This window comes from Lagenorhynchus albirostris, chromosome 8, assembly GCF_949774975.1.
Source record: "Lagenorhynchus albirostris chromosome 8, mLagAlb1.1, whole genome shotgun sequence".
In the NCBI taxonomy this organism is placed as follows: Eukaryota; Metazoa; Chordata; class Mammalia; order Artiodactyla; family Delphinidae; genus Lagenorhynchus; species Lagenorhynchus albirostris.
In genome coordinates, this window is record NC_083102.1 from 15,843,327 (window position 1) to 15,864,041 (window position 20,715).

Below are 20,715 nucleotides of genomic sequence, written 5' to 3' on the forward strand. Positions count from 1 at the left end.
TCCTGGGACTAACCCCTCAGAGGCTGCCCTCATCTCCTCGTAAGGTCACTGAGAAATCAGCTCACTCCTGGCTCCCTCTTTCCCACCTCCCTACCTCTGCAGAGGGGACCGGGCCTTCAGGGAACACCAGTGAGACAGCGCTGGGGAGAGCAAGTGAGCCTCTGTGTCCTGGCCCTCTGTTCCTCGTCCCATTCACCCCACTTCCTCAGAGCCCAGTGCATTCAGTGTTTGGAGGTCTGTTTCAAGGTGTCAGCTGTCTCCTGACAGCCTCTCTAACCACTCATCTCCAAAATAACCCGTCCATCCTTTTGCTTTTTTCTCAAACTCCCACCAAACCTCTTGTTTTCTCAGTGTGTCGGTCTCAGTGTGAATCATTTGATTAAATTGATTTAAAGGGTGAAGGATAATTTTGAAATCCTTCCAAAAGTATTTGCCTGTGAGTCTCAGGTTGGAGAGATACTGACCAGTTATCGCCTGGTGTGCTCAGGTGTGGGGTCAGGGATGTGAAGGGGGTGCGTTTATCACTCTTGGAAATGGGAGGTTGTGCAGAGTGGAACTTCTCTCTGAAACCTCTGGGGACCTCTGAACCCACAACCCCGAAGAGACCAGGGTTAGGCATAGCTCTACAATGTAGAGAAGCTACTTACTTGGAATTCAGGGAAATGGGGACCACGTTTTCCCTTTTCCGAACTTTTCTAGCTCTTGAGCTGATCACCAAGCATAAGAGCAACTACGACAACAGACATTACGACTTCCTCCAGTGCTCTCTTTAATGGTGGCCTCACCCGATAGCCCCCTTGGAATCTCCTTGAAAGTGGGAGATTTCTAAGTGGGAATGTTCTAAGTTCAGTATCCGCCACATGTTATAGCTAAGCATGTAGGAGTGCTTAATATTCAAACATTGGATTAACTGAGTTGTTCTCAAAGAGTCTGTGGAGCCCGTTTTCACTTCTTGTACCATGACTTATTTGCATCAATTTATCATTTTCTCTTAGAGCTCCTTTCCTGTTTTGGGTTGTTTATAATATATCACTTAGAAACTGCACCTTCCTTGGACACACAAGAGTTGGGCAGAGAGAGACTTTGTTTTAGATTTTGTTTCCCATGCCAGTGTTTTGAACATGAATTCCCTCTTCTGAGAAGTGGGTTAGGTAGGAGGAGATTTTGATAGGAAAACTTCTGGACTATATTATAGTTATCTTCAGGAGAAGGGCCAAAGCTGCTCCCACACCAGCCTGTTTTTTCTTCCATTTTCCAATGCTGGATTCAAAAATCCGTATTGCATTTCATAAAAATAATTAGCTGGGGGTAAGCCCTTGCTCAGTTGCCTTGGTTCCACAAAGTAGATATTGCCTATCCTGAATCATGTGATATGTGAGATGGCCTTTTGTATAAGTTTCTTGTGTTAATACTGAACGTAGCACTCATGTGACTTGCCCTCACAATTTAGAGCTTCCTGTTTCAATTTATGCTTAAAAAAAAAAAAAAAGTCCCCACTTACAAAACTCCAGATGGATTGCGTCTCAACAGCAGTTGTTGGCCAGGTCTCCCAGAGTCATTAGCCTAAAGCCGGCAGCTCTTTCTAAAAGATATTATACTCCCCACCAGGTCTCTGCAGGTATATCTTCCTTGATCAGATTTTAGAATAACATTCCTTTAATCCCTTTTTAGAAATTAGGCAGGCAACTATATTGCAAAGACCGATTTGTAATATGAACTATCACATCTGTTTCTTTTCTGCATGATTGTACAATGTCTGATGCACAATTTTTTTGTTGCTTTTACATCTTCAAAAGGTTAAAATATTTCCCAGGAGTGTTCATATTTTACATACTAAAAAGTGTGATGGTCAGTTTTTCATGTTTAATGAACTTGGTCTGTATTAGGTTCTTCCAGGTCATCTCTCTTTTTTAAAAATCTCTTTCTTCTTGTAGCCGACGCCCACTTTTGTCCATTTCTCCTCTAACCATGCATTTCAAAGAAACTCCTTCCCCTCATTTGGTTGCAGTTCTTAGGGATGAATAGTAGGTGGCAGTAAAATTTCAAGCTCAAAGGGCGTTGGGAGTTTCTTCCTCACTCTGCAGACTGATTAAGAAGGGTGTATAGAAGAAACTGAATCATACAGGCTAGTGGTAAAAGTGCTGTCTGCAAAACACCAAATATAACTAAACACAGGAACTTATTAAAAAGGATATTTCAAGTACAGCTCACGTTGGGATCATCGGGTGTATATTTGGATAGGAGAGTCTTAATAGGACATTATGAATATGAACAGAATTAGAGGAAATTTACATCAAATGAAGAACTCCCCAAGCAGCCTCTATTATTTGAGTTCTGGAACTTATTTCCCTACCTCCACACAAATGCCCATCTCTCTCTTTCCACAACCCTCCCTTCTGTTGGTGGTGAATGTTACCTTTGAGGCTGTTTGGCAATCCCTGAATGGGTCTGTGACCACTTGAATAGAGAATGTGTTTGTCTTTCTCTCATTTCAATGCCACTTTGTGTGGTTCCTGTACCTTTCATCTCTTTTGCTCTCATTCTCGCCTGCTCCCTTACTGTATGTGCTTTGTTCGTCGTCTTAATAGCAATATTCATAATAGAGGGAGGAAAAGCAAACAGAGAGGATTGTATAGTTGATGGAGGTTCTCAGTGCTAAGGGATTTCTGGTTCTATTTTATCCAGTTAGAGATGCTTAGGGCCTGGACTGATGGTGGTGAAGATGTCAGCTAGATCTGTGATCCCGCTGTTGCTCCCTCAGGCCCTCAAAATGATGTCATAGGTTGGGCATAGCAGTACTTAGGCAATGCATATCCTTGAGGGAAGCTCAAGGGAGAAGCCTGTTGCCCAGAGATGATTACCTACAGCCATGCTTTGAGACCATGTTAAATCATCCCCTGGCTGGCTTGACTTAAATGAAAGTTCTTTGTCCGTCAACAGTTTCAGGAAATAAATTGAATTTCTGTAGCTTCATCAGTGCAAGGTAAAACAGATGCAAAACAAAGATGGTGTTTTTTCAGCAGTGGTGTGTGGACCCTTGAAATGTGCCTGGAAGGGATGTCCAGCTGGGAAATCAGTTTCCACTTGAGACATTACTCAAGAGTTTGTTAACAGACAACTAGAAATAATGGTCCAGGCAGGAAACAGAGTCCAACCTGGGGAACTCTGCCCAGGCCTGAATGTCCTTGAGTTTCTTCAGTAGGAGCAGGTGCATCAGCACATGATGGGAGGCTGTGTGTACAGAGATGCTGGCTTTCACCAAAGTGTAAGAAAGGTGGATGAGATGAGCCCAGGGAACTTTCAGGGCTGTGGTCAGGAGAGGGAAGAAGAAGTGAAAGTAGAATGACAAAGGAGAGAGGGAAACAACATTCAGAGTTGATATAAAGCTAGAAACCAGATGCTTCTCTTTCTCTTCCTGAGTAGGTTGTATGATCCACCCTGTGCTTATAGAAAATAGTGTTTTGGATGTGGTCCTCATCTGCAAAACTAGAGGAGAGGGCTTCCCTGGTGGCGCAGTGGTTGAGAGTCCGCCTGCCGATGCAGGGGACACGGGTTCGTGCCCCGGTCCGAGAGGATCCCACATGCCGCGGAGCGGCTGGGCCCGTAAGCCATGGCCGCTGAGCCTGCGCGTCTGGAGCCTGTGCTCTGCGACGGGAGAGGCCACAACAGTGAGAGGCCTGCATACCACAAAAAAAAACAAAAAAACAAAAACAGAGGGTAAAGAGGAATGTTAGGCATGACAAGACAAATTGGTGAAATATATGTAGAGAGAGTTGCTTTCAGTGTGTGGTCATGGACAGCCTTGTTCATGAGGACTTTGCAGCCAAGGATGGTTTATTTGCAGTGTGCCAGGTGGAGTCTAGAGGTAGCACAGCTTCTAGACCACCCTGCCATTCCTCCTGTGTTTTCTCTTTTAATTGCATGATGGTAACCAGGAAATGAGGGGCCTTGGTTCCTCCAACCAGGCCTGTGTGTTGGTATGAATATCTCCGAGCTCCCTCCCCCATCCACAGTCTTATAGAAATAATCCGTGGCTAAGTATTTTCAGAATATGAATCTCTGCTTTTGTGCCTATTCAGGTGCCTCTTACACCTGTCCTGTATTTTTATTCCAAGCTCACTTCTATGTGGTGGCCCCTTTGGTTGCCAACTCCCCACCAGGAGGTGGTTTAGAAAATCTCAGTGGAGGGTATATGTGTTGGGGACACTGGGGAAGGAGATTAACACTCATTTGTGGGTGATTCTCTCCAAAAAGTAACAGACCCATATAGGTGGGTCCCCAGTATTCATCTAATCTATTTTTAGGAAAGAATATGTAAAATGGATAGTCTATTGACCTCTCTCTGTCCAAGGGAGGGAATTATACAGATAGTCCAAGGAAGGGCCAAGTGGGAAAGCCATGGATGCTATTGAATTAAAGCCATGAGATGAAAAAAATAAAAGCAAAATATTTTATAGAGGCTTAAAAAAAGTAGAGTCAGGACAGTATTACTCAAATAAAAAAAGAGAGATGTGGGTGGACCTAGAGACTGTCATACAGAGTGAAGTAAGTCAGAAGGAGAAAAACAAATATTGTATATTAATGCATGTATGTGGAATCTAGAAAAATGGTATAGGCGATCTTATTTGCAAAGCAGAAATAGAGACACAGAGGTAGAGAACAAATATATGGACACCAAGGTGGGGGGAAAGGGGGTGGGTGGGATGAATTCGGAGATGGGGATTGACATATATACACTATTGGTCCTATGTATAAAATAGATAACAAATGAGAACCTACTGTAGAGCTCAGGGAACTTTACTCAGTGCTCTGTGGTGACCTCAATGTGAAGGAAATCCAAAAAAGCGGGGATATATGTATACGTGTAGCTGATTCACTTTGCTGTACAGCAGAAACTAACACAACATTGTAAAGCAACTATACTCCAATAAAAATTATTTTTTTTTAAAGGAGGTATTGTGTTTGTTAGGAAGAGCTTGGAGATTTCATGGAGGCTGCCAAGAAAATGCCCGTATCTAAAATGTATTGCAAAAAAAAAAAAAAAAAAAAAAATGTATTGCAAAGCATTTCACCACCTCATAAAGGCTGAACTAGTCATGATGCCCATCATCTCCGTTCTGGGTTTATTGATTGAAAACAGTAAAACATCGCAAGTAGTGCAATATTTCTTAAAGACTTTCACTCTCCTAACTAGGACACTCTTGTGCTCTTATTGTTACGACATTGCTGGTAGAACACTGGGCACAGTTTTCAGTGTCCTTCAGCCTTGTGATTGATCTACTGGAAAGATTAGAGGCTTTGAAGGGAAACATGCTGATGGAAGGCAATCTACACAACCATTTTTGTGTTTCTTAGACGTTCCTTGTGTCTTAGTGATGACAAGGTCTAGAAGCAGTGCTGTCCAATACAGTAGCCGCAGCTGATGTGTACTCTGCGTCTCATTCCCTCAGATTCTTGATATCTGCGTACCTTAATCTTATAAAATAATTCATTCCAGGATGTTATAGCTGTATTTAAGTGGATAATTTCATATTTTCTGTCTTTTCCATGGGAACAGAGGAGAACAAACTCATCCCCTTGGGGACCTTGGAGACATTCCTGAAGCTGACTGTCTCAAACACAAATTTTTTTTTTTTTAACTTTATTGCTTTAAGAATTCAAGCAACTTTTGCTTTGGGATCCATAATATGGCTGTGCCTGTTTCAGCATAAAAATAATATTTTACCAGTTAAATTTTATAATTCCCCATCTAAAAATGGTGTCTTATTTTCCTGAGGCTTCCCTTATTTTCAAGTCCCCATGTGTACCCTAGCTGGAGAAGTCTTGCCTTCATTTAAAAGGAAAGAAAAGTATGGATATTCAATTAAGCAGGGTTAACATTGGGAAGGGGACTTTCACTAGCAAGTGTTCCAATTAAAATGATAGAAAAGTAAATCAAAGTGGTTAAAAAGCAAAACACTTCCACAAAGCAGATATTTGAAGGGATGAATAAATGAATGGATTCTTACTTAATATAGTTTTAATTGTTATTCACTTCCCCTTAATCCCTTTTTTCCCACTGCAGCGGTGATACTGTGGGAAAGCCCGCAGGTTTTTTCTATAACTTAATAGTTCAGAGATCTGGGCAAACCTTTGCTGTTTGCCTCTGCTGTCGTCTTTTAGCTATTTTTTTGACCATTTTGTTTCTTCTTTAAGTTTCTGTTCACAGAGACTCTGTTTCCTTCCCTTGTTTTCTTCCTTCCTCCCTTCCTTTCCTTATTCCATTTATCCATTTCATGGAGATTTGTTAACTTTTTTTTTTTTTTTTGCGGTACGCGGGCCTCACTGTCGTGGCCTCTCCCGTTGAGGAGCACAGGCTCTGGACGCGCAGACTCAGCGGCCATGGCTCATGGGCCCAGCCGCTCCACGGCATGTGGGATCTTCCCGGACCGGGGCACGAACCCGTGTCCCCTGCATCGGCAGGCGGACTCCCAACCACTGCGCCACCACTGCTTCGTGCCATCATCTTTTTAGGATGTTCTCAGCCTGAGTTTTGTTTTTCAGAAGATCCTTGTCCTGCTCTCTTCTCTGGGTATTTTTGTGTAAATGTCATGATGGTTCCTTTTTGTTCATTACCCATATTTGTATTGGGTGAGTTCTTTTTGGAACCGCTAGTTTGGATGGATAATTAGGGATAGTGGGTTGGTGTGTTTCCGGAAGCTTGACTTTGAATCTTTTGTCTTCAGACTCTTTCTTAGCAGCTCTCTCCTCCAGGGTTTGATTCTGCTCCTGAATGGCTCAGAGCGGAGGGCTTTCTGTCATAGGTTTTGTGGTCCGTGATGTAGCTCATGTCTCCTCAGTTAAGATTGAAACACTCTGTCTCCCTGAAACTTGGTCCAATTTTACTATACTTTAGCTGCTCTTCTTCATATATAATAATTTCAGTTTAGGGACATCTTCTAGTTTAGCCAAAGATGATATTTCCTTTTCTGTTTCTTATTCTCCTTGTTATTTTCCATGGATTTCAGAAAGGATTGAAAAAGAGCGGAGATACTAACGTGGCAGTTTTGCGATACTAGTCTGTAGCTTGTCTTCTGCCTTTATTCTTGCTGTTTTGTAGTCTGCTCGCTACAGCTGCCCAAGCAAAAGCACAGGTGAGAACGTGTGACTTCTCTGCTTCAAAACTTTGCTCTGTGTAGCTTAGAAGGTAAATGACAAGCACTTCAAATTGGCCCCTCAGCTCCTACATGAAATGCCCCTCCCCCCTCTGCCTTTAGTCCTGATGTTTATGACTCCTTTATATTTGAGCAACACTGAGTTGCTTGTATATCTGATAACGTGTTATGAAATTTCCTGTCTCTACCCCTATTTCATATGCCTGTTGCCACCACCTGGAGTTCTTTTTTCGTACTTAATAGGCTTCTACTTATCCTTCAAAGCCCAGCTCAGATGGTTCTTGCTTTATGAAGCCACCTTTTACTTTTTTTGGAAGAGAACTGGTCTCCCTCTGTTCTGTGCTACCCCTTTACTCATACACGTTTTGATTATTGCATTTTTTCATTATAATGTAATCACTTGTTTACATATTTTCCTCGTTCACTAGATTATGAGTTCCTTGAAATTGATATCTTGTTTCTTTTTTGATCCACATCACTTGGTACGGTGCCTGGTACTTAAAAGGGTCTCAAGTAATAATTATTATTCAGGTTTGAACCAACATAAAGGGAAAGATTCAAATCTGAATAATAATTATTCGGGGTCAATTAAATAGGAGAGAGATTTTTAAAGGCGGGTCTTGAGTTTTTGTTTTCGTTGTCTTTGCTGAATTTGAATGAATGTAAATAAAAATGTAAAACAATACTGAAACCAATAAAACAAAGCAAAATCAAGTATAAATATCCTGTAGCCCATAATAAAAGACTAGGGATGAGGAAAGAAGTGAGGAGGAAAACTCTAAATCCTGGAGCTATTTGAGCGCTAGTGAAGTAATAGTCTGCATTGTGAGAGCAGATAGGTTCTCCAAGATAAAGTGTATGTGGAGGAGAAATGAACAGGCTGGGACAAAGCCACAAGTCTTTCAGGTGCAGTGGGAGGAATAAGCAGTGAGCTTTCTTTCCTTCCTTTGTTGTCAGGTTAAGGAACATTATCTCTTCCAGGGATTCAACCTCTCTGTTGTAAAAATAACTTATACTGCTGATTTCATGATATTTCTTCTCTCCTGAGCTAAGTTCCAGAAAACTTTTTATGCCCATTTCCAGCAATAATGGATGATGTGCATGTCTCAGTGGAATAATTTAGTGACTCGCTCCAGTGAAAGGTGAAATACTGAGTGAGGATTGAAATACTCCATATGTCTTAAAATTCCACAAACCCAGGCGTGTGGGAGACATTCAACACAGAAACTCAACATGACTAATCCTTAGAAAACAGTCTGAAATCAATAGTTCTTCCCCACTGCCTGGACATACCGCAGAAGGCATCCCCTTGGGGCTCTCAAGGAGCCATCTGGAATTTTTCAGATTTAATATTAGTGCTTTGCTTTTACAGAAAGGCAGCAAAAACCCTCACTGGCCTTCCACCTGAGACATTTAGTGGTCCATTGGCATGGATTTTCCTTTATTCCTATAGCTCTGTGAGAAATTAATTGCAAAACATCCAAGACATGCTTTGCTTCCTTCCCATCAGAAAACACCAGGAGTGAAGATATTTCCTTGTTGCTGACTCTTTTTTCATGCCCTCTGCAACTTAAAAAATTCTCTAATTTTTTTTTAATTTTTATTTTATATTGGAGTAGAGCTGATAAACAATATTGTATTAGTTTCAGGTGCACAGCAAAGTGATTCATTTACACCTATACATGTATCTGTTCTTTTCAAATTCTTTTCCCATTTAGGTTAGTACAGAATATTGAGTTACCTGTGCTCTACAGTAGGTCCTTGTTGGTTCTCCATTTTAAATGTAGTAGTGTGCTCTTATTGCACAGAATATTGAGTTACCTGTGCTCTACAGTAGGTCCTTGTTGGTTCTCCATTTTAAATGTAGTAGTGTGTGTACATGTCAATCTCATTTCACCTCTGTTCAGCTCCCTCCTCCCCTTTGTTTGATGGTGGTCATCTCTGTTGCAGGGGGCACAGGATGTCTTTTGGCTCTGAGAGTGCCCACGCTGTCACTAATTTGGAGCTTCAGGTCATTCCCTAGACCCTTCCCTCACAGCTGACCTAGGAGCTGGCAAACTCAAAGGTGGTTTTAAGGTGACATGGTGATTTCTGAGGAGCTCCAGAGTGTGTCTGAGTCTGAACTCTAGTGTGTGGTGCTGAAATTAATGCAATCTAATACATTTTAATCAGGGACCCACTATGTTCTAAATAAGACATGGTCCTAGTTTCCAAGAAGCTCACAACCTAGTGGGAAGACTGGTGTGTGAAAGTGTGAAATAGGGGGACTCCAGGGAGAGGATAGATCAGCTCCACCTGAGGAGGCCCAGTAGCGTTTCTCAAGCAGCCAACACCACAGTGATGACTTAGGTTCCCTCCTAAGTTATTATGTCAGGTTCCCTCCCCCTGCTCCCGTGTCTACCACTCAGATGCCAGTTTTCTCTCCACCAGATCTGGGGACACTCTGTAGTTTTCACACACAGAAGTCTACTTGAAGAGACCTATAAGGTTGAAATGATTTCACTTTGCCACCCAATGGAAGTTCAAGGCTGTCTCACCATTATTCCTGTGTCTTTATACTGTACTGTTTGTTCACATAATGGACAAAAATATTTCTGATCAGTAGATGAAGTAAAGTGGTATCAGGCATCCCAAACTAGCTAGAATTGTCCTTCAACCACTATGCACTCACTGAATCATTCTTGCCCCAACGTTTGTCATCATGTCACATAAATATTAGTTATATTATGACTACATATAAATATCAGTTATATAAAGTTTGGTAGCTTTACTACCAAACTCATGCATTTGCCTTTGGTCATCTCCCTGCTATGGACTCCAGCAGGCCCATCATTTAGAGGAGAGGACCCCTCCCTCCTGGTTTCTTGCCTTTCCCTTCAAAATTCTAACACCTCTGAATGCAGTATTATGCATCTCTCTTTCTCCCAAGAAAAGCATGAGTCAGTAGTCAAGACTGTATCTTTCAAACTTGAGGGGAATTCGTCAACAAAGTTGTGTCTGTATTGCTCAAAGTAACTCAATTAATAGCCGAGAAAGAAAAGAAGGTCATTATTGTGCAAGGGGTTGATATGATGATCCGTTGGTATCTTAATATTGTAATTAGACCTGAGCCTCAAATGATATGCAGAAGTTATCACTTTGTAGAAGTTCTATGAGATCCCAATGGTTGCCCTCCTGCCTGACTCTCACAGGTTTAGAGACATAAGGCCAACACGTAGAGGGTCTACATCATACTCACTGAAACATTAAATTCCACAGTGAGTGGAAGCGAAAAGCAATATTGATAAGGGCACATGCCATTTCTCTTCTGTCTCATTTTTTATTGTCCAAGTAGATTTCTTTTTTACGTACAGACACTTAATCTAGTGCTTATTTACATCCCTGGTATTTTCTATGGAGGCCTGGCTTTCAGCACTAGTGACCTCACAGGATTTCATCCATCACCACATTTCTGTGAGTTCTTTTATTGTGTGTGATAAATCCAGACAGTTTACGTTTGTTTCAGTCTCACATCACCATGCTAATAGACTATAGACTATTTTAATAACATCTACCACTCAACCAATCCAGGTAAGCTTTGGGAGTTATTAATTGGAATATACCATACAACCAACACATCAATTACACCATCTACTACTATACTGAATTTCTATTTAACTGAATTTTGGGGGTATAATTTCTATGAGCTTATTCTTGATCATTGTTGTACCTATAATTATCAGTGTCACATACAAAGGATTTATCATGCTTATTATCTCATTTTAGGTCACCAGTCTCTTCAGAAGATCACGGTAAGAATCTGTCTTACTTATACTAAGTCAGAACTAAAAGTTGAGCTGTGGTCCTTGCATTTCATTGTCAGAGGGAAGAATTATTTAAGAAAATGTCTTTAAGATGTTTGCCTTGTGTTTTTTAGTGCACAATATGAAGCGCTTTTAAAAACTTAATGCATTCTAGCTAAATCTGATGTCTTGTATTATCTTCAAATCTGTTACAACTATTTTGGTTGACCAATATTTCAAAGCTTAACGTATTCTGATTTCTGTCCCATCTCCAGATACAGTTAACCCCTGAACAATGCAGGGGCTGGGGGCACCCTCCATGCAGTCAAAAATTTGTGTGTAACTTAGAGTTGGCCCTTCATATCTGCAGTTCCTCCATATTGGCAGATTCAACCAACGGCGGTTCCTGTAGTGCTGTAGTTTTTACTATTGAAAAAAATTCCTCATATAAGTGGACCTGCCAGTTCAAACTCGTGTTGTTCAAGCGTCAGCTGTACTCTGTGTGACTTTTGGCTGGTCATGTAACTTCTCTGAGTCACAGATTTCACCTTTAAAGTGGGGATTTGTAGTAGATATTTCCAAAAGTCCCTTCCAGAGTGGACACTGAGATTTGCAGAGAATGTTATGAGTCTGAAATTGGTAGTAGTCTGAGTTGTTACACAGTTGAGGTGAGTTATTTGCATTTTAAGAGATGACTATTTTATTCACAGGATAAAATGTGTAGTTTTGTCACATCTAAGGTTTGGAGTTGTACATATATTCAGTCAGTCATTCAGAAATGTTTTATTAAGTGTTTACAATGGGTCAGTTATGTTATATAATCATGTTATACAAATATGCTATATGGGCTTATGTGCAGGGACAATGTGATGTGTGACATAGAACTTTTTCCCTCAAGGAGCTTGATGGGTCCCCTTTTGGGGAAGGGGGCAGTGAAATGACACATACGTACTGCAATACAAAGTGAAATTCGATGAGTCTTTTATAAAAGAGGGATAAGCCAGGACTCTAAGAGTACCACTGACATTCCACTTCATGCTGTCCCTAATTCAGCTAAGGCACCATTATCTATTTAGCCAAACAAGTTTAAAATGAAAAAAAAGACAGCTGTTTTCAGCTTTCCTCTTCACCCTCCCATTGCTACCTGGCCACTAAATTCTATCAACTCTGTTTTTTATACTTCTTTTACCTCTGTTTTCTTTTCCATCCCCATTCCTTTCATTTAGGGCCACTCCATATCTTACTTGGACTTTTAAAATTGTCTTCTAACTGATAGCCATACCTCTAGAATTCCTTCTTTTATTTCACCGTATACCTACATATCACCAAACTGATTATGGTAAAAATCTACTCCCATTGCCTGTAGGATGAAATCTTTTCAATAGACCAATAATTGTATTCATCTTTCCAATACTGAACTTAAACATGGACTAGAAAGTCCTAAGTGATGGACTCTTTATCTTCCTCTACTGCTCACTGCTTCTTTGGGCATCTTTCCCCTTGCCTCTATGCTCTGTGCTCTAGCCATGCGGCACTACATCTAACTTCTGAAACTCAGCACGTTTATCATGTTTCCCTGCTTTTAGCCAGGCTGCTCTGACAGAAGTCACTCCTTCTTTTTGCCATAGACAATTTATACTTACCATTTGAGGCGTGGTTAATCATCTCGTCATCCGTGAGAGCTTTCTGCCCTACTTAACATTGCATCGCGTATTTTTCTTCATTCTAGAATTTAACTTAAAACTTTGTTGCTTGATTTACCTGTCCCCCCTGCTAGACTGTGAGTTCTTTGATACAGATCCCAACAAATAGCAAACATTCAAAAGATGTTCATTAATTGAATACCTAGAGAGGTGGAGTTTTTAAGTAGGCCTGTTCTGCTGCCGTATCATAAAGTCTCTCCCAGTGTTGGAATGAAGTTGTATCATGTTCTATGAAAAATCATAGGGGAAATTATGTTCAGGCCTATTGAGTCAGAATTGGGCATCACCCACCTAATGATGACCTACTGTTATATGCTATTTTGCTCATCGATGTTGGTATTGACTAGGTTTTTTATTGCATATTTAGAGGTCCTTGGATTTTTCCGGTTCAAATGATAAACCAGAAACTTGTGTTTGGTTTTTATTTTGAACTGGGGTTTCCTTTAATGACCTTTGTTTGCATTTGCCTTCCTGTCTGTAAGAACTTAATCTCCCATTCCAGAATAAAGGGGGATGGGCTTCTGAATTACAATTCTGTAGTCCGCTAGGAATTCTTAAGGGTTATGGGCTATCAGCAAGCAGTGTCAATGTCCTGGGGAGTCGTGAACGGTGACAACTACCCGGAAGACTTGTTCAGTATTAAGGGCACTTCAGAATCGATTATTTTAAGAAGTGGGTGTGTGTGATTAGTTAAAGAAACATTATCCAAATTAGAGGGCTTTTACATTTTCATGGCTTCAAAACGTTGATTCTGCAACTTCCAAAAATGATTCAAATATGTAATGTAAAATTATAATGCTGACTGACCTAATCTTACCTAATTTTCATATCTTCTAGCCCATGTATCCTTGGAAAAATATTCTTTTCCTTTTCTTTATCACCAAGATTTTCTCTTAGTACTTAAAATGTGTTTTCTTATGTTTATACATTTTAAAGTGTTCATGTTTGATGTGGTTAGCATAAAACCTTGAGTATATTGTCATCAAACTTGTGTTTGTATACAATAATGACATTGCAGTGTACTTGTAAGAGAGGTAAGAAGTAGCATTTTTGCTTTCTCAAAGTTATGGGTAGAAAACTCGAGGCACATTGGGCAAATGGATTGTGAAATTGGAAAAGAAAGCTCTGTGCCTCTTGCCTTTCTATTTTGTTTGCTTTCCACCAGCGATCCTATTTCTCTCTCTGACTGGTCACGTTGGCTATCCCCAGAACAGACTTCATTCTTGAGAAAATCTAATTTTCCAAAGTCCAATAACCCTGACCTTCTCGATCCCCTCAGATTATCCTTTCATGGAAAATGTGCTTGGATATCGTGGCCTTGTTATTTTCCCTCTTAGTTTCAGTTTCCTCACCTGTAAAGTGAGGCTATTCGTATCTACCCTGCCTACCTCATGGGATTGTTATGAGTTCAATTGTGAAATCACTTTCCAATTTGTTAAAAGCGCCCTGAACGTAATGCTGTTGATGTCAGCAGTGGATGAGGAAGTATGTGTTTATTATGTTTGCTCAGCATTACATACTGCCCTTGACAAGTTAAAAGATGTGCTGGGGAGGAGAAGGGGTGTGAAAAATGTTTCTTTCAACATTATCATTAAATATTAAATTTTATTGGAAGCCTTTTTATATCTGGGTGAGGAGGAGTAAAATGGTTAATACACAATTCAGCCTGCAGTGACAAAGTAAAGGGACAGTTTCTGATTAGATACGGGGTCATTAGATATGGGCAATTGATGACATAAGGCATAAGTGAAATGTAGAATGTTTCTATTTTTATCATAGAGTATCAGAGTCATTAAGAATAGAGGCTAAAATTTACTGAGTGCTTCTTGTGCAGAGACACTGTGCTGAAGTGTTTCAGCTACATCATTTCATCTTTAACAAAGCACACTACACAGTACATTTGTCCTCCTCAGTTTTTAGTGGGGGAAACTCACAGTACTTACATAACTTGCTGAAGATCACACAGCTAGTTAGTGGTAGAGTTAATTTTCAAACCCAGTTCTAACACTCCACCCTTGATCATTTACCCACCGTGTCCCCAGAAAACAAAAGAAGTGACTGTCAGCATTCAGGTGAATTGATAGAATTATAGAAAGAAAAAAAGTTCCCTGGAACAAGAGGTTATTTACTACTGTGTGAGTAATTTCCTTTTAATGACAAAACAAAACAGACCAAAAATAACAACTTCTCCCTCCTGCTGAGAATGATTTGTCCCCGTAGAAAAAGTAAATACCAATGTCACATTCTCTCATAATTAGCTAACTGAGTGAAACTGAAGCTTCAGGGAAGCCCGCCATGCGAAGTCCCAGGGGGAACGTTACATTTTAATGTTACAGCTGGAAGCCAGAGTCCTACTCCTTGTCAGAAGAGAAGCTTGATGGTGATGAATTGCCCTGTCCTACAGGTTTCCTCTGCAGTTAGTGCCTATTGCCCCTGGAGCCACGTCTGGTGGGTTCCCAGGCTGCTTCGCCTGCTCTGAGCTCTCAGATTCTGTCTTGTCCTCTTAGCTTGCTTGCTTTACAGCCTCTCAGAACGCCTCTGTGCTGGGGCACTGACAGAGGGTCAGCTTCCAACCAATGTCTGTTCACTTACAAAGTAAAAGACATTAATTGAGAGGAAATGCCAACAATCTGATTCCCCCTGGCATGTCTGAAGCAGGTATCCCTCTCCTGTCCTAGCCCGTAGACCTGTTGTTGGTAAAAATGGTTCTTTCTCACTTTATATGGTAGTTCTTCTGTTGCAACAGTAACACAATGAACAAGAATGGGAGTGGAGGCTATCTGGAGATAAAAACTGTAACAGCCATGATCACCAGTGTAAGTCCCCAAGGACGAGCCACTGTCAGGATTCGAGGCAGTTTTACTTTGCAGTGGGTTGTGCAGGGAAACGCATTGTAGAGTGGCCTAAAGCTCTTTAGTACATCAGTGGCTGTCTCTGGCTCAAATACCATAGATTCATATTTCTCTCCAGTATAAATATATATGTATATATACATTTACTGAAATAGAAATATTCATAAAAATGTATAAAACTTATCTGCTCAGTTTAAATTATAACCAAAGGAATTACTGTGTACCCAGCCCCCAGTCTAAACAATAAGATATTTGTAGTAATCTGGAAGCTTCGTGATTGCCTTTCTGATTACATTCTCTTCCCTCTCCTATGGGGATAGCTACTATTCTGCCTTTTTTGTTAAAAATTTCCTTGTTTCTTTTCATCATTTTACTACACGTATGCATATTTCACCTATGGATATATGTGTGTATAAATAAATATTTTATATTTGTATTCCATTGTATATAGTTTTGCTTATTTTGAACTTTTATAAATTGAATTATTTTGCAAACTCTTCTGTGATTTGCTTCCTTTGTTACAGAATAATGCTTTTGTAATTTATCCTTGTTGATGAGCATCATATTCATTTCATCAATTTTTCATGTTGTATAGTGTTCTGTTGTATGAATATATAGCAATTTATATACCCAAATTCTGCTGATGAATGTTTAGGTAGGCTCCAGGGTTTCTTTCTTTGTTTGTTTTTGTTCTTTTTGCTATTGCAAACAATATTATGGACATTCTTTTTCATAACTCCTCCTGGTGTCCATTTGCAAGAATTTCTCTAGGGTTTAAACCTGGCAATGGCATAGTTAGGTGGTAGGTTATACACATATTTAATTGATCACATAATGACAAACTGTTTTCCAAAGTGATCACTCTAATTTATACTCCCAACTGCAGTAGGAGTTCCTAATAATCCACCTTTGTCAACACTTGATATTAACTGATTAAAATTTTTAGCCAGTTTGGTGGGAATGTCAAATGGTATCTTGTGATTTTAATTTGCATTAAATAATTACATATCAGATTGAGCATTTTTCATATATTTGTAGGTCATTTGTGTTTACTTTTCTATGTAATTCTTCATTTCCTTTGCCCATTTTTCCCCAGTGGGTTGTTTTTTCTCAGTGATTCATAAACATTTTAATGTATTCTAGGTAAAAAATTTGTGTTGACTATATGTGTTGCAAATTTTCTCCAGTTTGTGGTTTATCTTTTCAAACGGGGACTTTCCTTCACTGACTTGCAAAGCCTGTTCTGTCTCTCCATATTTGTGGGTTTCCAGATTCCCTTTTCTGCTTTATTTATCCATATGTCTATTTCTGTACAATACCATGTTGTTTTAATTGCTGTAACTTTGGTAGAAATCTTAATATCTGGGAGATACCTAAAATTTGTTGTTCCTCAAGAGTGTCTTGATTGTATGTGAACTTTTGCTTCTTCATATAAATTTTAGAATCAGCTTATCAAGTTTTGTGTTGCAATTTTCATGGCAATTGCATGAATCTATACATGAGTATAAAGAGAATTGATATTTTTATGATAATGAGTCTTTTCATCTCAAACCACATCTCTTTACATTTAATTTTTTTAACTAATCTTTTAAAATGCCTATCAACAGAGTTTTATAATTTTTTTCGTGAAGGTTTTGGCCATCTTTTGTTAAATATATTCCTAAGTATTAACATTTTAGTGATATTTTATATTTTTAAAATTATATTTTCTAAGTGAACATTGTTGGCGTATTAAAAGGCAATTGACTTAGAATCTTGTTTCAAAATCTTGAATCAAGATCCCTGCTAATCTTTTATATTCATAAACTTTATCTAAAGGGTCCTTTTGTGAGGAAAGTATTTTCCTGAGAATTCTGTTTCATCTTTTCCAGTCATTGTGCTCTGTATGAGCATTTTCTCATTCTTTCTGTGCCAGTTAGAACACTCGGTATCATATCAAATACAGGTAGAGAGAGCAGTATTGCCTTGTTCCTGACCTCCAAGTCAGTGCCATCCACAAGTCACCATTACTTGTGAAGGTCACTGGCAGGTAGTCATGGTGTTGGTGGTGTGGTTGTTCCGTGGATAGACCTTTAAGGATTTTCCCCTTCATTCAAATTTGTTAAATTCAACAGGTATTGAATTTTACTGAATTTTTTTTCATCTTTTGAGATGATAATATGCTTTTTCTCATTGGGTCTTTTACTATGGTGCACTTCACTGATTGATTTTTTAGTAGAAACCACTATTATATGCATGAGATGAGTTCAAATTGGTTATTACATTTATCTCCTTTATATATTGGTGGGTTCAGCTTACTAATATTCTACTTAGAATTTTACTTCCATATTCCTGAGTGTGATTGGCTTTTTTCTTTTTTATAGTATAGTGCATGTATAATGTTCATAGCTTCATAAAATGAATTGGAAAGCATCTCCTCATTTCCTAACATCTGGAAGACTTTGTATAACACTTGTTATCTATTTCTGGAATATCTTAGAAGATCCCATCAGTAAAGTTATCTGGGGCTGGCATTCCCTTTGTGGGGAAAATTTCAATGACAGATTTGTATTTTTTAATGTTGGAGGAGGTAGATTTTCTATTTCTTCTTGAATCAGTATTGGTAACTATTTTTAAAGGAATTCATCCATTTTATTAAAGTTATTTTTCATTTTTTGGCATACGTTTTTAAATACTATCTTACTGTCTGTGTAACTTCTATGAGATCTGAGGTTACATCTACCTTTTCATTTTTAATACTGATTGTGCCTGCTGTGTGTGTGTGTGTGTGTGTGTGTGTGTGTGTGTGTGTGTGTGTGTGTGTGTGTGTGTGTGTGTGTGTCTCCTCCACCCCTCTCTCCCTCTCACCAGAGGCTTAGAGCCCTTTATGTTACTGGTTTTTCAAGAAACCATTTTTTCCCTTCATTGGTCCTCTGTATTATGTATTTGTCTTCTGTTTCATTAGTTTCTTACGTTTATAGTTTCCTTCCTTTTAATCATTTGGGTTATTTTTATTCCTTTTCTACTATTTTTCTAACATAGACATTTAAATACAAATATTACCTGAATGCTTTCTCTTCCCTATATATCTCCTTCTGGAATTCCATTTAGATGCATGTTAGACATTTTCATGCTATCCTATATATGTTTTACCCTCTGTTCCCTATTTTATATCTCTTTGTTTCTCTGGATTGCATCCCAGATAATTTCTTCAAAGTTGTTTTCTTGTTCATTTTTACTGATTTTTATTCATGTTCATTTAAGATTATTCTAGGTGAGCTGCTCATTTCCTTGGGCCTTTATGCACAAGAATTCTTTAAGTCCTTCAGAGAGGTTTTCCAGTCACCAGAGAAAACTACCAAACTTGATTAATATAAATTAAATTCTCCATTTGTGAGTTTGTGTGTGTGGGTGCTTGTTCGGTTCTTGTTTAGAATGCATAGGAAACACAGAGACATTAATTCAGAGTGCATCATATTCAGATAATGACAGTAACTAGTTAATGTTCATCACCAGTCATTACGTCTAAGTCTCTCTAGTTATTTTAGTTGTCTGAACCACATTCTCTGGTAGATTCCTTAGGAAACCAGTTTTTTCATACAATAGCAATTGGTCTGAGTCTTTCACCCTTGAAAATTAGTTGTGCTGCATACAGACTCACTGGGGCACATGTTCTTTCCTTGACATTTTAAATATTACATTTTTCTCCTGTCATAAAGCACTTGCTATTAAAGTCTAATGATAATATTCTCCTTATAAAAGTCACTTTTTTTGGTCTTAATACCCAAAGGATATTTTATTTTCCTTTAATGTTCAGTATTTTTATGAAAATATGCCTGGATGTAGATCATTTTGAGACATGACACTATTTAAATATAAAGTTTATTATTTTTTAAACTTCAGAACCGTGTTCTTGAATTAAGGGTTTGTTCTGTTTCTTTGCTTTAGTTTTCTTCAGAAGTTCATTTTGTATGTTTGTTTTATCTTCTTTGCTTATCTTCAACCTTTGCCATTTTCTCTCACATTCTTTTTATCCGTTTCCTCTTTTCTTTTTGATTTTTAAAAGTTCTTTGTTTCTTCTACTTAAGGCTTTATTGGTTGAATTTATTTGTTCTTGTGTTCTTTCTAGTTTAATTTGCAAAATGTTTTATTCTTTTATTTCTAATGTTTTGTTGAATATCACCTCATTTCTGAATTATTCTAATTCTGATACATGATATTTCTTTGTATCGTGTCTTTAAGCTCATCTGAAACAGTACGTTACCACTTTTTTTTTATAGCAAGTATTTGTGACTCACTTCCACTATCTGTGGGAATGTTATTCTGTTCCTTATTCTTGTTTTTTTTCCTTCATGTGAGATTTTACATCCTTTTTTTGATACTTCATATGAAATTAGTTTTTCTGAAATTTACAAAGAAAAACACTTGTTAGCTGTTCTAACTTCAGAGAGCTCTTTCTTGGGTTGGTTTTGTGTACTGTTAAAAATGTGGTAGCTTGCTTTCTCAGACTTCCTGGCTTTGATCCCTAGCCTCACTTTTATCCAGACCTCTTTCCTTTACTCCTGTTGTCCCTGTTCTGCTCAGTGTGTACTCCACTTGGAAGATTATCCTCACTTTGGGTCCTATCTTGAAGGGGAGCCCTGGATGGTCAGTTTTAAGAGTTTACAGGGGCTGCAGTGCTCCAGGTACTTTTAGTCCTTACTGGGGACCCTTGCACTCATGTGCTGTGGGAATGGGAAAAGCTTCTGACAGTTTCTGTAGGTGTTCTCACCTTGGCCCACTGTACTATTCAGTGAACACCTGCTGGCTGTTTTAAGGCTTCCTGTTCTCAGGTCTATCAGCTGCCCTGCTGCTTCCCTGGGCTTTCCAGCACAGACGTTGATAGAATGCAGGTCATTTGACTCTTAGTGTCTTCTCTCCAGCCACTCGTAATTTTGAGGTTTATAAGGGTATCTTGTTACTTTGTCTTAAATGTTGACCATGTGTTTTTGGTTCTTCTAGTTCCTCTGTCTCTCTATATGTGGAGACTCAGGAATATTCAAATAGTCTGCTGCAACTATTACCACCATCTCCCCACATTTCCTGATTTTTTTAATCCAGCATTTTAGCTTAAATTGTTAAGGAAGTAGCTCATTCCTCTTATTATCAAAAAGAGAAATTTATATTTTTTTATTCAAATAAAAGTTACACATCTTGAGAGTTATATATTTTTAAAAATAACTATGACACCTCCTGAAATTAAAAA

General features: G+C 38.9%; 1 protein-coding gene across 2 annotated transcripts in view; it reads left to right on the plus strand.

Annotated features, from left to right (window-relative positions):
- DGKI (diacylglycerol kinase iota) overlaps nucleotides 1–20,715 on the plus strand; it is a 447,808-nt gene that overhangs the window by 388,145 nt on the left and 38,948 nt on the right. For both annotated transcript variants that reach the window (XM_060155951.1, XM_060155952.1), the window contains one exon: nucleotides 10,920–10,945. In XM_060155951.1, the coding sequence (XP_060011934.1) occupies nucleotides 10,920–10,945 (26 nt within the window). The remainder of the gene's footprint in view (nucleotides 1–10,919; nucleotides 10,946–20,715) is intronic.